This window comes from Pristis pectinata, chromosome 3, assembly GCF_009764475.1.
Source record: "Pristis pectinata isolate sPriPec2 chromosome 3, sPriPec2.1.pri, whole genome shotgun sequence".
Classification (NCBI taxonomy): Eukaryota; Metazoa; Chordata; class Chondrichthyes; order Rhinopristiformes; family Pristidae; genus Pristis; species Pristis pectinata.
Window position 1 is genome coordinate 135,126,127 of NC_067407.1, and position 19,096 is coordinate 135,145,222.

Sequence of the window (19,096 nt, forward strand, 5' to 3'; positions counted from 1 at the left end):
AGGAACACTTATTAAGATTAGGTATCTTACCGAGGGGGGAAGGGAATTTAAAATGGACACTGCAGATCTATTTATTGTTTAGCTTATACTTGGTCAGATTCAGACAATTAACATTAAATACTGCACCCACTGTGTTACATCTTATGATCAGAGCAAGGCCATTCAGCAGCGGGGGGGGGGGGGGGGGGGGGGGGGGGAGAGAGAGTGGGGGGAGAGAAAGAAATCAGGATGTTTTTTCCAACCTAAAAATAGTGGAAAGATAGAGCAATTTTCCCCAAATATATTGGGGATCAAGTTAAATTTGACAGAATTTTAATGAACAGGTACTTCAAATGAGGTTTTAATCAATTTTATTGGTCAACAGGTTATTGGAAGCACAGATTGGCTATGATCTAATTAAATTAATCTCTGAGGGGCCATTTAGCATAGTCGTGTTTCTGTAATTTATGGCGTGAACCCGAAGTGAAGAGATAATTTCACCCAATGTAAATTGTGGCACTGATCAAGTCTCGTTTCCAAGAACTGTTTTACTTTAAGACTAAACTGTTCAAAGGGAATCAGATTCTGCAATTATTGTTTTTACAAGACATGATTGTGAAATCAAAATAAGGATCTCTTTTTAATATTTATTAAGGGTTTTTGAACCAAAGATACATTTAGAAGGGAAACAAAATGGGCAATACACGTACTCTGATATCAAGCTTCCCAAAAAGAACTACCATTATCCTTTTCTGGGACTTGACATAGACCAAGCCTGCTTGGCAAAATATAAAACACATTCTTACTTAATACCTAAGATTTTACATAAATATTATTCAAAGTCTCAAACTGCAGTAAAAATACAACTAAACAAATATATAAAGCAGCATCTTCAAGTGAAAAGACCTTTGACAGATGATTTATAAAGTGGTACAAAAAGCTTATGTATTTTACCAAAAAAAATCAAAGCACAAGTATATCATATGATTTGAGTAGCAAGGATAAGAATCAGTCACACTGAATGTACAGTAATTAAGCTTTCAAAAAAACTAATTGTATTTGAACAGAGGTAAAAAGGTGATGATATTCCAACATCCAGTTATGCAAAAAAAGTAGCTAGTTCTTAAAATACATGTTAACACTGAGATGAATCAGTTGGATTATAGATCAGAAATTGGAACAGTTTCTACATTAGTTCAATTATCAGACAGGTTTTAAACAATATGACATTCTCTGATTGTGAAAAATACACCCTTAAATTCTGAATCAACCTTAGTAACCCTCTGGTTGTAAATGACTGCTGGTACATAAAATGATTTGTATAAAAATAGGCACAATCAGCAGGGATACAGAGTCCTCCCACTGATCCCTTTTCCGTTTAACACGAGGAACTGATGCTCCTTACACTCAGTTTCAACTGCTATTGAATGAAGCTTATACCCTGTCTGGAACTCTAGCACCAAACATCGCCCAACCACACGGCCAGACTGAACCAAATCAGGACAGCCGCAGAACTGTAGAGGGAGGTCAGGAATAATGGAATCAGATCAGGAGGCAAAAGGAAATGAAGGCAGATCAGTAAATCGACAGTGGCATTAAACTGCACACAGACTCTCAGGCTACATTGCCATGATGTAATGCTTATTAGCCCTTGAAGCTCAATATAAATCCCAACCACAACTAAGAAGCAACAGAATAACTTATGCATTTAAGTGCAATACCCCACAATTTTTTATTTTACAAATCCAGTACTAGAAACTAAACTGGTGTACAGAAACCCAAATACTAAGTTCTGGCCTTATTTGTCCTGTGGAATGTAATATTTACTAATAAATTAGCCAGTTGTGATATACAAACTGTTTCACATCAACATGAATATTGTAAAATATGATGGTTTGCAGCTTTAAATGGCTGAAGGCAATAGTTAATTGCATCCTGGAAGCATCTGTAATAATCAGCCAGGCCAGGTGGGTATTGGAATGCACCTAGGAGGGCACTGGGCTACAAGTCAGAACAGATTAAAAAACAGTCAAACTCTACGACAGCCAGAAAGAAGGTGTTCAAAACCATCCGCAGATTTGTAAAAGTTATATCTTCAGCATAATGAATACATTTTACAGATTTTTTCCCCCCCCCCCCCAAAGGCTCATCACAAATGTTGAGAACTAGCAGCAGATTTGTTTTGATTTAGAAAAAGTTGACTGAACCTTTGCAGCTTGAAAGATATGTTAATAAATAAGGCAGCAGCCAAGTAGAATCCAATTCATGCTCTATAAGCTATTCACAAAGCCTGAGCAGCTATTTTTTTCTCTAAAATCAAGGAAGCTCTGTAAAACAGTTAATCAACTATTTCCAGTGTTCGAATGGTATTCACCGTAACCTTCAAAGATAAAATCCTTAGGTGGCATTCTTGGCTACAATTTAACTTCTGAAATTTAACTTCTAAAAATAGTGAGCCATTGATCCCAGAGCTGGGTAATTTGAAAGATAGCCCCCTTAAATCACCAGGAGGTTGTAGGCTGAGAAACGATTGTACATCAAGACCACATCCAAGTGGCAAGGTCTTGATATTTGAGCTCTTTTTCCATGTGGTAGAGTTTGCTCTGTGTTATGGTCAATGTATTATTGCAATAGAACAACAGGAAGTATCCCTTTTGTTTACTCAATTTTTTCCCTTAGCTTGGAAAAATCTTTTCTTGAAAGGTATTTGTTTCCTCACTGACAGGTAGCTCCAAATACAGCCCATTGCCTAGATTGCCAGAGTTCTGTTGTGGGCCTCAGCAGTTAGCAATGACTGCAAAAACATTTTCCAGTGCCATTCCATCAAGGCTCACAGTTGTGGAAAGAACCCACCACAGGGTGAACACAACTGCACAGGCAGCAGTGCTACAATCAATTGTAGCAACCACAACCACCACCTCCGCCTGAGACATGCTGGGACTGTGTGCCTGAGTGTCACTTCTCTACACACAAGCCATTGGTGGGAACTTTAGTAATGATTTATTTTGACAAAGAACCTTTCATAATCTGTGCAAATAGCCTACAGTTTTTGGAGCACATTTAGTTGATAAAGCATAATGAATAATCATTTAACTGAACTTGCATAGTACTAAAACTCCTGAGAGCATTTGAGGAGATACTTGTGGAACAGCTGTTAAGGGGACAGTAGCAGAGTTGTTGTTGCTGGATTGCTATCCAGGGACAAACTTGAATCCCACCACAGCAGCTGGAAATACGAATTCAAGTAATTAAATAAATCTGGAATTAAAATTAACTACTGCAGCCAGTAATATTGACTGTGAAACTACCAGATTGTCATAAAAGCCCATCTGGTCAACTAGTGTTTGTTAGGGGTGAACATCTGCCATATACGTGACCCCACACCCACCAATGGTTCAGGGGCAATTGGGATTGGACAATAATTGCTGGCATTGCCACCAAGAACCACAGTCTGAACAAATAAAAGGGATACTGCCTCGACATAGATCAACTTAAACTCTGCCAGATAGAAATAAAATTTAAGACAGCATGAAAACATGCATCAAATCTATACCCCAGATATCTTCCTTACATCATGGTAATGGTTCAATGCAAACTAATCAAGTTTCTTCAAGCAAATCATCCAGAAACCCTCACTAGACTTTCACTTTAAATATGAAGCAGGCCGCCCGAAATGACTACAGATTAAATTTTGATATTCAAAGTGCAAAATACCATGGGCTAGACGCAAAACTGCGCTTCCAGTTTCGCATGGAGTAAATTGATCTTCCTTTTCTCCAATCTGACAGCCAGTGCAGGATAAAGTAGTGCTCATGTACCAGTTACCCAAGATCAAATCCAGCTCAGGTCCAGGATGTGAAGGTAGGGTGTTAACGAAGAGAGCCAAGTCGCGAGAGGACCTTCTTCGCCTGCTGTGATTAGGTAGGAGCACATGGGCTACAATAGAAAAACGCCTAGGGAAAAAAATATACATTCTGTTCACATTTTTTTTCTTTCCAAACAAGGTTCAATGCATTCATGAAATTGCTCTTGCAAATAAAGGAACAGATGCATAGTCCCATCTCCAAGGCAGTGAGTGCTAAAACATAAACTCTTTCTCCAGTTCAAAGCCACCGGGTCTGCCAGGCTGGGACTCACCCCTGCAGAGGGGAACTGTGCCATCCTGGCTTTGGCCTTCAACGTCCATGTCAAGTAGTGAGCAGGCACCAAAGGGCAAACTGGGGCATCGTTCAGCAGTGAGGAGTGCGTCCAAAGTAGGCACTGTGGCATCCGGGGAGTCATTCAGGCTGATCGAGTGCGACACAAATCGCCAGGGGTCTGTTCTGATTCGGGGCAGGGATGGCCGTGGCCTGGGTACGGCGTCCCCAGATTTCGGTCTCTCAGGCAGCACATCCCTTTTAGGAGTCCTCCTTCTTGCAGACGCTGGGTACAGGGATTTGGGATCTGGAAGACGTGGGAACTCAGACTCTCTACGTGGACTGATGTCAGCAACTCCATTAGCTGTGAGAAATATTTAAGAAAAGAGCATCATCCATCTGAAAGAACAAGATGCTGCATCACAATGAGTCACAGGATGCAAATAATTCAACAGGCAGGTCTCTAACATCTACTCCAAGCTAACACATACCACAGAACATAAAACTCTGGTGATGACAGTTAAACTGGCCAATGAACAGGACCTATCTGGAAATTTATAATCAGCATTGTACTGGACACCAAAGAAAACCTTTGCCTCGTCCCAGGCACTGTTTTGTATTTAATATGACCCATGGATAGTTAGGGTTCTAAGAGTCATACGGCACAGAAACAGGCCCTTCAGCTCATCAATTACTATCTATACTCAGCCCATTTAGGTGCCCTCGGTTCCTTGCTGATTCAAGTACTTGTCCCAATACTTACACGTTGAGTCTCTGCCTCCACCATCCACCAAGGCAGTGTGTTCCAGATTCCAATTACCCACCGGGTGAAAAGGTTCTTCCTTAGATCCCTTCTAACACTCTTCCCCAAAACCTATGGCCTCTGGCTTTTGACATTTCTACTATGGAGAAAAGTCTCTCACCATCTACACCATCTCTATCAGCCTCCTCCAATTGAAGGAAAATAACCTCGCTCTCCACGCTCTGCTCGAAAGGCAACGTCCTGGAAAATCTCCTTTGCACCCTCTTCAGCACTAGGTGCAGTTCTCGTCACCATGCTATAGAAAGGACCCTTTGCATCCTGCACACGGTACTGTATCTATGGCCAAACAGATGTTTTGTATAGTTGCATCATAACTTCTCTGCTCTTGCATTCTATGGCCAGGCTAATGAAGGCGAGTCTCCCATATATCTTCACCATTGTATTGGTTTATTATTGTCACTTGTACTGAGGTACAGTGAAAAACTTGTCTTGGTGAAGCAGCCAGCATAATAGGTAGTGCATTGAGGTAGTACAGGGTAAAATGATAACAGAATACACAGTAAAGTGTCACAGCTACAGGGAAATGCATTGCAGGTAGACAATAAGGTGCAAGGTCATAACAAGGTAGATTGTGAGGTCAAGAGTCCATCTTATCGTATACATTGGAATAAAAGCTGTCCTTGAGCCTGGTGGTACGTGCCCTCAGGCTCCTTATCTCCTGCCTGATGGAAGAGGAGAGAAGAGAGAATGACCCGGATGGGTGGGGTCTTTGATTATGCTGGCTGCTTCACCAAGGCAGCGAGAGCTATAGACAGAATCCATGGAGGGGAGGCTCGTTTCTGTGATGCGCTGGGCTGCGTCCACAACTCTGCAGTTTCTTGCGGTCCCAGGCAGAGCAGTTGCCGTACCAAGCCGTGATGCATCCAGATAGGATGCTTTCTATGGTGCATCGATAAAAGCTGGCGAGTATCAAAGGGGGCATACCAAATTTCTTTAGCTTCCAGAGGAAGTAGAGGTGCTGGTGAGCTTTCTTGGCCGTGGCGTCTATGTGATTGCCAAATATCCATTTGTGCTGCCAACTTCAGGGATCCTTGGATGTGTACACCAAGATCCCTCTGTTCCCCAATACTCCTTGGAGCCCTACCATTCACTGCGCACATCCTACTCTTAATAGTCCTCCCAAGTGCATCAACTTGCACTAAGCAGGATTAAATTCCATCTGCCATTGCTCTGCCCATCTTACCAACTGATCAATATACTGGAGCCTATGACTATCCACCTCACCATCAACAGCACCCTCAACTTTCAGCCACCTCCCTCACGTGGCTGTTACCAGATATCGTTGTGGCTCACTGGCTCAACATTCACTGCCTTCATCACACTGGTGGCTGCTGTCTCAGTGCTATTCTTTCCTTTTCTTTATGCTCTCCAGTCAAGGGCAGCAAGCATTTAAACCAGGTTCTATGAGGGGCATGGATAGGGTGAATGCACTCGGTCTTTTTCCCAGGGTTGGGGGATCAAGAACAAGAGGGCATAGGTTTAAGTTGAGAGGGGAGAGATTTAATTGGAACTTGAGGGGAAACTTTTTTCAGACAGAGGATGGTATGTATGCAGAATAAGCAGCCAGAGGAAGTGGTTTAGGCAGGTATAATAACTTTTAAAAGACAGTTGGACAGGTACATGGACAGGAAAGGTTTAGAAGGTTATGGGCCAAATGCTGGCAAATGGGACTAGCTTGGATGGGCTGAAGGGCCCATTTACATATTCTTTCTGAAAGCATTCTATCTGGATGCATCACAGCTTGGTACGGCAACTGCTCTGCCTGTGACTGCAAGAAACTGAAGAGAGTTGTGGACACGGCTCAGCGCATCACAGAAACCAGCCTCCCCTCCATGGACTCGTCTACTCTTCTTGCTGTCTCAGTAAAGCAGCCAGCATAATCAGAGACCCCACCCACCCGGACATTCTCCCTTCTCCCCCCCATCAGGCAGAAGATACAAAAGCCTGAAAGCACATACCACCAGGCTCAAGGACAGCTTCTAACCCGCTGTTAAGACTATTGAACAGTCCCCTAGTATGATAAGATGGACTTTTGACCTTTCCAACCCACCTCATTTATGGCCTTGCACCTTATTGTCTGCCTACACTGCACTTTCTCTGTAACACTTTATTCTACATTCTGTTATTGTTTTCCCTTGTACTACCTCAATGCACTGATGTAATGAATGATCTGTATGGATGGCATGCAAAACTTCGGTACACGTGACAATAATAAACCAATTTACCAATCTCCGACTCTGCTGAAATAGATGGGGAAAGCTTTGCAATTCCTCTGTGAAAGCAGCACTGTGGCTTCCAGTTGGACATGATTGAAATTGAATGGCGAGTAGGTAATTGCACCTTAAAACAGACCATCCCTGAATCTTGATACAAAGTTGGACACTGAACAAGATGCCTGGTTGGCATCGTAGCCTTCAAAGAAACTTACTGGTTGGGCTTCCTTCTGATGGCAGCTGGCCAGTGGGTTTAGCAGCTGCCTCTACAGGCACTGTACTCAACTCTTTCAAATTCTCAGTGTCCGACAAAGGCAACTCATCCAGATTCTTGTGGGTCCCGTTTATGGAGCTGTTCGGAGGATTGTCAGTCAAGAATTCTAGTTTGTGGACGGTGGTGGCAGGAGCAAGTGCCGTGTTAAAAGTGGATGTGTCCTCACTGTCCGACCGGAGCAAGGATCTGGTGGAATTACATTCGGAAATGGAAGACATGGACAGGAGATTAATGGCATGCGAGTTCAGTGAGGGAATGTTGGCCTCGTCCTTCTTGGAGGCTGTCCTGTTGGGGGGACTTGTGCTTCTGCGGAACCTGCTGGTTCTCTGAAAGAGCCCCTCCTTCTTCTTCTTCTCCTCCTTGACTTCAATCTCCTCCGAAACCTGCGATTTATTCACTTCTCGGATGTCGAAGCCCAAGGCCACGGACGCGAGCAGCACGGCACAGCCATACAGAACTATATCAGTTTTCTTCCTCTGGATTAGTCGCTTCAGGCTGTTGGTGGGAGTGACCTGCGGGGTGCTGTTGGCCGAGCTGACAGGCGTTGTCGTGGTCTCCTCCTGGCTTTCGCTGCCACCATCTCCCTCTCCCTGATGATCTTTACGAAGAGGTAGATCAATATACACCTGATTAGGTAACTTGGACTGCTTTGGTCGATTCTCGTAGTCTTCAGCTGCTTGAGTCTGCTCAGACGCAATCCCTGTGGGCAAGAGAATTGTATGTTTCAGTAACTATGAACTAAGGTGAACAGGTGCATATTTGTCAAGAAAGGAATCTATGGATGGAGCTCAGATAAGGTCATAGGACGGAACTTCCAATTAGGACAGCACAGTGGCACAGCTGGTAGAGCCACTGTCTCGCAGCGCCGGAGACCCGGGTTCAAAACTGATTTCTGGCGCTGCCCATGTGGAGTTTGCATGTTCTCGCTGTGACCCTGTGGGTGTTCCAGTTTCCTCTCACATCTCAAAAAGGTTTGGGTTAGTAAGTTAATTGGCCGCTGTAAATTGCCCCTGGTGTGTCGGTGAGTGACAGAATCTGGGGGGAGTTGATGGGAATGTGGGGAGAGTTTTGAAAAAATGGGATTAATGTGGTATAAATGGGTACTTAGTGGTCAGTGTGGACTCAGTGGGCTGAAGGGTCTGTTTCCATGCTTTGCATCTCTCTACGATTCTATGACTAACCCAGAATCCTACAAGGATCATTTTCCTGACACACATCTAAATGTGATGAGTAGGTAAGGATAAAACAGAAATTTCCCTTTAGTTTAGGGTTCCTACTGAAATGAGAAAGACATTCATCTAACACTTTTTAAGTTCCTGTCAGGATATCCAAAAGTGCTATGCAGCCAATTAAATACTTTTGAAATGTGATTACTGTTGTAAGGCAAGAAATGGAAAAGCCAATTTGTTCCCACAAAAAAAAAGCAACACGACAATGATCAAACAATCCATACTGGTCACGACTGGATGTGTTCAGTGTCAATTAAAATACGTGCACTTAACAATGGATGTGGAGTAGGAACCTTGGCTGACTGTTGAGTTTACTACTGAGCCTGATCTGAATCAGCATGGAGCAGGGATATAGCCAAGAAATTTCAGCTCGGTTCTATGCTAAACTGTAGTTTTTCCACATTGGGCATTAACCTAATGCGAGATCATTTGAGAGCTAAACTATTTGATAACAGCTAGTAGACTTAAAAAAAAATTTCATTTAAATTGATGGCTCTGCAATCTGAGTCTCAGGAAACAACACTTGATACAAATGATACAAGGGACTAGCTTTAACAAGCTCCAAACCAGAGGTCAAAATCTGCACATAGTCTCATATTAAAAAATAGTGTAAAAAAATTGGTAACATTCTCTTCAGTTCTACTCGTATACTGATATAAAACTCTTCCTTACACTTCCCTCCATTGTATAAAGGGCTCATCAAACCATGAAAACCACGCTAAATTCAATTGCTTAATCTGCTCTGAAGTGCTTAGTACCTGAACAATAAGTGTACGGATGTGAAACTACACCTGAAGGATTGTATACAGTTTTGGTCTCCACATTTGTCTTGGAGGTAGTGCAGGAAATGTTCACCAGGTTGATTCGTGGGCTTATCACTTAAGGGAAGATTTGCTAAATTGGCCCTATATTTTGTTTAGGAAAATGAAAGGTGATCTTATTGAAACATACAAAATCCTGAGGGAACTCAACAGGGTCAATACTGTGGAGATGGGATTCCCTACTGAGGGGAATCTAGAACCAGAAGGCACAGACTGAGGATAAAGGTTCCTTGTAAGACTGAAGGGAGGAAGAATTTCTTTTCTTAGGAGGGGTAAGGATCTTTGAGTTCACTACTCCATGGAGTTGTGTACACACAGTCATTAAATACATTTATGGTTGAAAGAGAGATTGTTAGAAAATCAAGGGTTGTGGCTATCAGATACAATCAGATCAAGAACAAATCAGACCAGCCATGACCTAGCTGAAGGTCAGAGCAGGCTCAGGGGAGCATAAAGTTCACTTTTGCTTCCATTTATATTCTCGGTTAAATGAGTTCAACCATGGCCAATTTAGGCAGGCAAATGGTTTTGATGTTCCTGGACCAGGGTAGTCAAATGTGGACGAGTTGACAAGATCTGATGAACAGATTGGGCTTTGGTGCAAGATGTCCCTGTCACATGTCAAAAACAGACAACTGCACATCAATGTTGAGGTTCGGATGTCAACAATTGCCACAGGGCGAGATATCAAGGGGCATCAATGGTCAGCAACTGTGCAATGACAAACAGCAGCAGGTAACTTGTGTGATTACTTTTCTGGTCCAGGTGAACTAATACCAACTACACCTCCTTGCTTGGAAATAAACCAATTCAGGGTGTGAATCAAAAGCTAAATAACCCTGACATCCCTGCACAATGCATAAATTTTGGAGTCTGAAGAAAAACCATGTCAGTGAATCAAATTCCCTTTATTACTACAATCACCACTTTAACCGTATGTAGACCTTCAACCAGCATAAATGAAAGACACTAATTTACAAGATAGGGAAATTTCTTACCCTGGTCCGCAAAATTTGCAAAAACTGAGGTCAGAGGTAAAGTTGGAGTCTTCAATAAACTTGTAGACCATGGATTGTTTCCATCTGACAAAGGCCTTGTCCTAATATTCAAAACAAATATCACTGTGTTTCATCATCATTGTGGTCTATCTTTTCTCTAAAGATTAAAGACATACTCAGAAACGTTAGCGCTTTCAGGTCTGATCACAAATTTTGAAAACACAGTCATTCACGCAGCCTCAGAGAACATGACCTACTAAAGGAAGTGTTATCCAGCAATCACCATGAACAGCACTGGTGTGCTGTAGAGTTTCATGGATGTCTGTGGGCCAGGAACCTGTACTCACTGCTAATTGGTTACAAGACACTTCACACTCACTGTCCAGTTTTATATATTTTGCAAATTGTTAAAATACAGTCCTCATTGGCCTAACAACTTTCTCCCTGCTGGAAGTGTTTCACAGACACCCTCTGGACCCTTCCCCGGTGGCCATTCTCACCAGAGCTCAGACAGCAACTTCAAGATGGTCACCTGAATTTGGAAGCATCCCAGCAGAGGCCCTGATACTCACCCTACACCGAACAAAGCTCGCCAAAGTGCAAAAGGGAGGCTGGAGATCATCATTTTAAGTGGGGTGGGTTGCGAGGAATTTGGGGAGCGAATGGGAGGAGGGATAAAGAGTGTGGTGGCTGGAGGCAGTGGGAAGATATGCAGGGGAGGTGGTTGGCAGTACAGGAAAGAGGGATAGGTGGTGAGGAGAGGGAAGTGTTCAGTTGAGGAAGGAGAAACAAGAAGAGGTGGGGCAGGGATTACTTTAGCACAGGTTCCCAATCCTGATCACTATTCCTAAAAGTACATGAACATCAGACATGAGTAGGTTCAAACGAAATACTCTCAGGAGACACAAGGGACTGCAGATGCTGTTATCTGGAGCAACAAACAAATCAGCTGGAGGAACACAGCGGCTCGAGCAGCATCTGTTGGGGGGTGGGGGGGGGGGGGGATGTATGTGTGTAAAAGGAATTGTCAACATTCTGGGTTAAAATCCTGATGCAGGGTTTCGACCTGAAGCATCGACAATTCCTTTCCTCCCACAGATGCTGTTCGACACGCTGAGTTCCTCCAGCTGATTGTTCGGATAGTCTCCGCATCTAAACAGCCAACCAACCCTCAGACTAACCTCACGCACAGATGCTGGAGGACTGGTGCTAGGCCCTACAACACAAGCAAGCAAGAGAAAGCACAACTCCCAGCACTCACCTTTCCTCACAACTGGCCCGCTCCTTGGTTTGCATAGAACTAGGTCCCCACGTCCGCCCTTTCTTCTTGCAAGCTTTCTGCACGTCTTCATCATAATCTTCCTGCCGGTAGACCGTGCTTTTACCCCAGGTTCTATTGCTCTCATCAAGGGTAACTGTACAGCACATAACAGATCAGAAACTTGAAATGTTTCCAAGAGAAGGCAGATGTACCCCGTGTGGTTTCAGAAATGATTAGCTGAATTTTAAACCAAAAATGCTCAGAGACAGCCAAAGAAAACAACAGCACTTATTTAAAACTACAAAAGCCCAGCAGAGAACACCCTAAAAAGATTAAAACCTTTTGCTCTGGTTTATGCTAATTAGACCCAAAGAGCCAAAGAGAAACAGTGAAATTCCAGCAGCAAGCCAACGGGTAACAGGAGCAGAACCCGCTGGAGAGGGGGAAAAAGGTGGATGTCTGTCAACTGAAAGATATCTGACAACAGGCAGATTTAATCTTAAGTGCACTATTCAGTGGTGACTGCCTAGACTTGGGCTGTCAAAATATGAAAACAATCACTTCAAAAGAGGTGAAGTCAAGGATGAAGAAAGGTCAGTTCATTCAACCATTCATCTTGTATTAACTTTCAGCATGTATCTAATTGCACTTTGATTAACCCCGTTGCTTTTCATCTCTGTTACCTCGCTTGGTAGATCATTCCCAACTTTCATCACTCTGTAAGGGCCATGGAGAAATAGACTGCCAAATAATTGATTTATTAAAATAGTCAGACAATTTGAAATACTGTGAAATAAACGAAGGAAGGAACTTGGCCATTAACCCTTTAATACTGACAAGATCTTGCATTACTGTTCCTCCAAGGATTATTTCTACTTACAGAGTCATAGAGCCATACAGTATGGAAACAGGCCCTTCGGTCCAACTTGTCTGTGCCTACTGTGTTGCCCAGTGAGCTAGTCCCATCTGCCCACGTCTGGCCCATAGCCCTCTAAACCTCTCCTATCCATGTACTTATCTAGATGGCTTTTAAATGTTGCTAATGTGCCCACCTCAACCACTATTTCTGGCAGCTCATTCCAAATACGCACCACCCTTTGAGTGAAGAAGCTTTTCCTTTTGAATCTCTCTCCTCTGATCTTAAACTTATGCCCTCTTGTTTTCAGCACCCCCTCCCTGGGACAAAGACTGTGTGCTTTCACCCTATGCCCCTCATGATCTTGTACACCTCTATCAGGTCACCCCTCAATCTCCTACATTCCAGGGAATAAAGTCCTAGTCTACGCCACCCCTCCTTGTAACTCAGGCCCCCAAGTCCAGGCAACATCCTGGGAAATCTTTTCTGCACTCTTTCTTGTTTAATAACACCTTTTCTATAACAGGGAGACCAAAACTGTACACAACACTCCAAGGGCGGCCTCACCAATGTCTCGTATAATTGCAACATAACTTCCCAACTCCTGCACTCGATACCCTGACTGATGAAGGCCAGTGTGCCAAATGCCTTCTTCACCACCGTATCTACCTGTGACATTGCTTTCAGTGAACTATGCACTTGCACTCCTTGATCCCTCTGTTCCATAACACTCTCCCCAGGGCCCTACCATTCACTGTACAAGTCCTACCCAGGTTTGATTCCCCAAAATGCAATATGTCGGAGTTTAGAGCTGGGTTCAATTGTCATCACTACCAATGTGCAAAGTAGTAAGAATACGAGATAGGGGAAGAGAGGTCATTTTGACTATGCTAAATAAATAAATGGGGAAAGATGCAACATGGGTTAGATTTACTATCAGTTGTATACTTTAGCAAAAGGTCATCCCCATGATATACAAAGCAAATGCACAAAAAGATCAGAAACCAAAGAGCTGGCTGGAAAGCATCAGAAGAGACACCACTGAACAGTGCACAAGAGCAAGAAGATGATTCATTGCCTGATGATTTAACAAGAACATCTTGCCTTTTGTCTTAGCCCTACTGAGGGATTTGCTTGTACATTCACTTGCGATATCCACATCCTGTTGGTAAACATATATGCTGTTGCGGAAGGCACTGGAATTGGCAGCATCAGCTTTGGAACTCACTAAAGAGAACAAAAACACAGGAAGGTGGAGGAGGGGGAGAAAGCTGCTGTTTTAGTTGAAGTACAATTGATAAGCTCTATCACGTAGGTGCTTGTGAAAAGGCATCGAGAAAGCTGGTTGTAACAGGAACGTTCATAAAAAGCATGTAATAAAATTAATAGCAGCATTCTCAAGTTGTTTTGCACCACTTTGGAGTTGCCAATTTTGTCCCTTTCTCTAAAAGCCCAGAATCTGGCTCTCAGTCCCACTAGCAGTTCTCTGTCATTTCTTCTGATGAAACATCCCAGAAGTATCAGAGGTACTCTGTTCTGGGAGCTTGACAGAATTGCCATTCTCCCACAAAGACCATCTAATAGGACTCAATCACTAATACACTGATTCAATTTCCCCAACATCCCAGTTGCATTTGGAGAGCAATTTTGGGTCTCCACAGGATTTAAGATCAATTCAAATCAACAGAAGTGAACAAGAGATTCCCAATCTCTACGTCTACACAACAAATGCTGCATTTAACAAGCTTTACAGTTTGCAGAGTACATAAGAATAGATAAAGTTTCTGTCCAGAGTAGAAATGGGGAAAATCTCTTTATTTCTCTATGTCCACTGCTTGGGGTGTAGGTCAGTGTCAAAGACATAGTGTCATTTACAACACTGCAACCATATTTGGCGACAGATTCAAAAGTTTTTCCACTATGAATCTTTTCCGTAAAGCAATGTGGAGGAAAAAACAAAAGATGGCAGAAATAGCACTCTAAAAAGTATCAGTTGCCAGGAAGGAGCTAGCCCCCAAGTTAGAAGTTGGTACTAAAAGGACACCAAAGTGGTGTCAGAGGGAACAGGAACCTTTCAGATGCAGGAGGTTAAACCAAACAACAGAATGATACTGATGTTTTAAAAACAAAACTGACCCTCACCACAACTAATTTGGTTAACTATATTGTTTTAGGAGCTAGGGAGAGACACAAAAGAAGAAAAATATCTATCCAGGTCATTTTGGAAAGGTCAAGATTGGCACTAAAAATGAAGGAAACAGGAGAAATACCCTGACGACATACAAATTCCCTGTTGTTGGTAAAATCTCAGATGGCGATGTGGAGGTGTGCAAGAGTTAGAGAGAGCGGCTGGTTGAGTGGTGTCACAACAACAACCTCGCACTCAGCAAGACCAAGGAGCTGATTGTGGATTTCAGGAAGGGGAAGTTGGGAGAACACACAGCAGTCCTTATTGAGGGGTCAGCGGTGGAAAGGGTGAGCAGCTTCAAGTTCGTAGGCGTCAACATCTCAGAGGATCTATCCTGGGCCCAACACATTGATGCAATCACAAAGAAGGCACACCAACAGCTATACTTCATTACAGAGTCTGAGGAGATTTGGTACGTCACCAAAGACTTGCAAATTTCTATAGATGTATGGTGGAGAGCATTCTGACTGGTTGCATCATGAGTATGGAGGCTCCAATGCACAGGATCACAAGAGGTTGCAGAGGGTTGTAGACTCAGCCAGCTCCAACATGGGCACAACCCGCCCCACTATTGAGGACATCTTCAAGAGGCGGTGTCTCAAGAAGGCAGCATGCATCACTAAGAACCCTCACCATCTGGGACATACCCTCTTCACATTACTACCATCGAGGAGGAGATACAGGAGCCTAAAGACCCAGACTCAATGATTTAGGAACAGCTTCCTCTACTCCACTATCAGATTTCTGAATGGTCCAGGAGTGGTACCTCATTATTCCTCTTTTTTTGCACTATTTATTTTGCAGTTTATGGTAATTTTATATCTTTGTTGCTGCAAAACAACAATTTTCATGCCATGCAGGTCAGTGATAATTAACTCAATTCTTATTCTCTTGATTTTAGAATGATTTTTTCCCCTAAATATCAGAAAATTAATGAAATTGAACAAAAGGAACCACACTTTCTTCATTTCTTTATATAAAATTTTACCCTACTTGCCAAGTACTACGAAACTGTTGAGACACACATGGTTAGATAACAGATGAAACTGCACTTACGCTGTATAGCTCTGAGCCGTGGGATGATGGTGGGGCTGCTTGGCGGACTGCAACTGCTGCCATTCAAGCTTTTCCGCTTGTCAAGAGTTGGAGAGGCTTGAACGGTGATCTTGTGCTGAAAATCTATCAATTGGAAATAAACTGAACTGTCACAAGGATGCACAAAACAATGTCCATCACAATTAGAAGTCAGACTCACAATACAGGTCTTCCCCAGGTTACGGCAGAGTTCCGTTCCTGTGAAACTGTTCACAATCTGAATGGCTCGCAAGTCGGAAATGCGGCTGTGAACAGAGTTCCCACATGGCGGAAGATGCCTGCAGAGATGGGTTGTCCCATAGGAGCAGACAGTCTGGAGAAGCATTTTAAAATTTCATTTTGCCATTCTTAATAATAAAGCTGATATTAACAAATTTAGCCTGAACCCATCTCTGGCTAATAATGATATCCTTTTAAAAGATTTTACTCCAGATGAGGTCTTAAATGCTCTTGGGTTTTAAAAAGGACACTGCTGCTGGCCCAGATGGTGTCAGCATCAATGTGTTAATGGGAATGTATTCTTCTTGTGCAAACTTCCAGCTAGTAGCAAGAACAGTCTCCTGCAGCCCTGACAAATCCATCCTGCCGGTATCTCAAACACTCGTTTATATGTACTGGCTGTACACAAGTCGGGTGTCTGTAAGCTGGGAAGGATATGCATCAGGAAAGTGAAATGACTAAAGACAATATCAGGCCCAGTCTGCATCGGATAGAAGTAGCCAAGCTTGAAAGGACATGCCAATGAGTTACTAAGACATAGCTGGTATGATGTGTAAGTAAACTCATGGCGCAAAAGCTGGCATGATGGTGGAATGTTGCAAAGCAAAAGGTCAACATACTAGAAAGCAGCATATAATGTATTTAGAAGACAATTTGATTAATAATCTATATCTGGGGCTTGACACATTCGTGGAAGGCACGAAGTCTAATGACAAAGCATGGATCAGGATGGTAACAGAACGCAAAAGGACATTAATAGGGCCACGCAATGGGAACATGGGTAAAAGTCAACACAGAATATGTGCATCGATGCACTATTAATTGTACCACGAGAGGACGTGCATTAATGGAGGCAGCACAAGTAGATACAGCCAAACAAAAAGGAAAGTGGAATTTGTGGATTCAGATGTTGAAACACCGAATACAACAGTTAACAAGTTACATGTCCAACAAATTTAAAATAAAAAAAGGTATCAAACTTACATTGTCCCTTCCACAACCTTCACCTTCCTAATGCAAGCTTACACATTAGTAATGGAATCCCAATTTAAAAACGATAATTTTTCACTTGAGTATTAAAGACGTCTATAATCAGACATTCCAGTTTAGTTTGATGTGATCATCACCCTTGTGTGCACCCAGAAACCTTAGGTTCTAACTCCGTACCTGAAGGCAAACTGATTCGGTTTCCATCTTTTAGCTTTAGCCGGTTTTTCCTGAACTTGCCTTTTCTTTTCTTCACTTTTGGTTTCTCTTGGTTCATCTGGAAGATGAGAATGTTCAGCTCGCGCTCCAGCACATCGATTTCCCGTTCTGCCAACTGCTGCTCCCGTCGCTTCAGCAGCTCCTCGTGGGACTTCTGCTGTAACTCGGCCCTTGTCAGCTCCTCCTCCCGTGACCTCAACTCCTATCAACCGTAACAGGACAAAGCTAGAGGGACGACTACCAAGTCTGGCTTGTTCATGACAACAACACAGTGAACGTGGTGATTAAGAACCCAGAGTGCAAAATTTAAAAAGAGCGTCCATCTACGTGGACTTCAGTGGGGCCTTTGACAAGGTGCCACCTGGAAGTTGGCTTGGTGACAGAGGGTGATGGTAGAGAATTGTTTCTGTGATTAGAAGCCCAAGACCAATGGTGTACCACAGGATCAGTGCTGAGACTCGTGCTGTTTGTTATACACGTTAATGATCAGCAAGTCAGAAGATGTGATAACAATTCAGGCTAGTGTTGACAGTGAGGAGAATTGTCTTCGGTTACAGAGTACATAGAACAATACAGCACAATACAGGCCCTTCGGCCCACAATGTTGTGCTGATCTTTAAACCTCACCTAAGACTATCTAACCCCTTCCTCCCACATATCCCTCTATCTTAAATTCTTCCATTTGCTTATCTAGTAATCTCTTGAATTTGTCCAATGTACCTGCCTCCACCACCACCCCAGGCAGTGCATTCCGTGCCCCAACCACTCTGGGTTAAAAAACCTTCCTCTGATATCTCCCTTGAACTTCCCACCCATTACTTTAAAGCCTTGCCCTCTTGTACTGAGCATTGGTGCCCAGGGAAAGAGGCGCTGGCTATCCACTCTATCTATTCCTCGTAATGATACTGATCACACAGTAAGTTGAGCAGAGCGACTGCAGAGGTAATTTAATCCCTCGAAGTGTGAGGTGATGCAGTTTGGGAGGTCTAATGAGGGTAGGACAGAGAATATGAATGGTAGGGCCCAATGCAGCATTCCATAAGTAGATAAGGTGAAGGCAGCATACAGATTGCTGGCCTTCATTAGCACATGGAACATAGGCCATAGAAGTTAAGAGCTTGGAGCTCACAGTGTAACTTTATAAAACTCTGGTCAGGCCACAGCTGGAGTGCTGCATGCAATTCAGGTTGTCACACTGGACATTAATACACTGGAAAGGGTGCAGAGGAGATTTACCAGGATGTTGCCAGGGATGGAACATTTCAGTTATAAGGAGAGACTGGATAGGTTGGGATTGTTTTCCTTGGAGTGCAGGAGGCTGAGGGGGGACCTGAAAGAGGTATACAAAATTATAAGGGGCATGGAGATGTCCATAAAGGAGATGTCTAAAATCAAGAGGGCATAGATTTAAGGTGAGATGCAAGAGAGTTCCAGGGGATGAGGAAACTTATTTTCACCCAGAGTGGCTGCAATCTGGAACACACTGCTGAGAAGGTGGAGGAGACAATACTCTCAGCATTTTAAAACTACCCGGACAAGCACTTGAAGCACCAAGGCATGAAGGCTACGAACTAAGTGGTGGTAAATGGGATTAGTTATGGACTGGTGTTTGATCGGTGTGGACAGGCAACCTTTCCCTCAATGTGGGCAAAACAAAAGAGCTGGTCACTGACTTCAGGAAGGGGGGCAGTGCACATGCTCCTGTTTACATCAACAGTGCTGAGGTCGAGAGGGTTGACAACTTCAAGCTCCTAGCAGTGAACATCACCAATAGCCTGTTCTGGTCCAACCATGCAGA

At 43.3% G+C, this 19,096-nt stretch overlaps 1 protein-coding gene across 2 annotated transcripts in view; it reads right to left on the reverse strand.

Annotated features, from left to right (window-relative positions):
- Positions 1-218: 218 nt before the first annotated feature.
- Positions 219-19,096, reverse strand: part of map3k21 (mitogen-activated protein kinase kinase kinase 21) — a 77,531-nt gene continuing 58,653 nt past the window's right edge. The window contains exons 5-11 of one of the 2 annotated variants that reach the window (XM_052011639.1): positions 17,260-17,500; positions 15,835-15,957; positions 13,695-13,817; positions 11,735-11,888; positions 10,474-10,574; positions 7,367-8,125; positions 219-4,479 (exon numbers count right to left, since the gene is read on the reverse strand). In XM_052011639.1, the coding sequence (XP_051867599.1) occupies positions 4,058-4,479; positions 7,367-8,125; positions 10,474-10,574; positions 11,735-11,888; positions 13,695-13,817; positions 15,835-15,957; positions 17,260-17,500 (1,923 nt within the window). In that variant the 3' untranslated portion in view covers positions 219-4,057. The remainder of the gene's footprint in view (positions 4,480-7,366; positions 8,126-10,473; positions 10,575-11,734; positions 11,889-13,694; positions 13,818-15,834; positions 15,958-17,259; positions 17,501-19,096) is intronic. The other variant, XM_052011640.1, reaches the window with a different exon arrangement.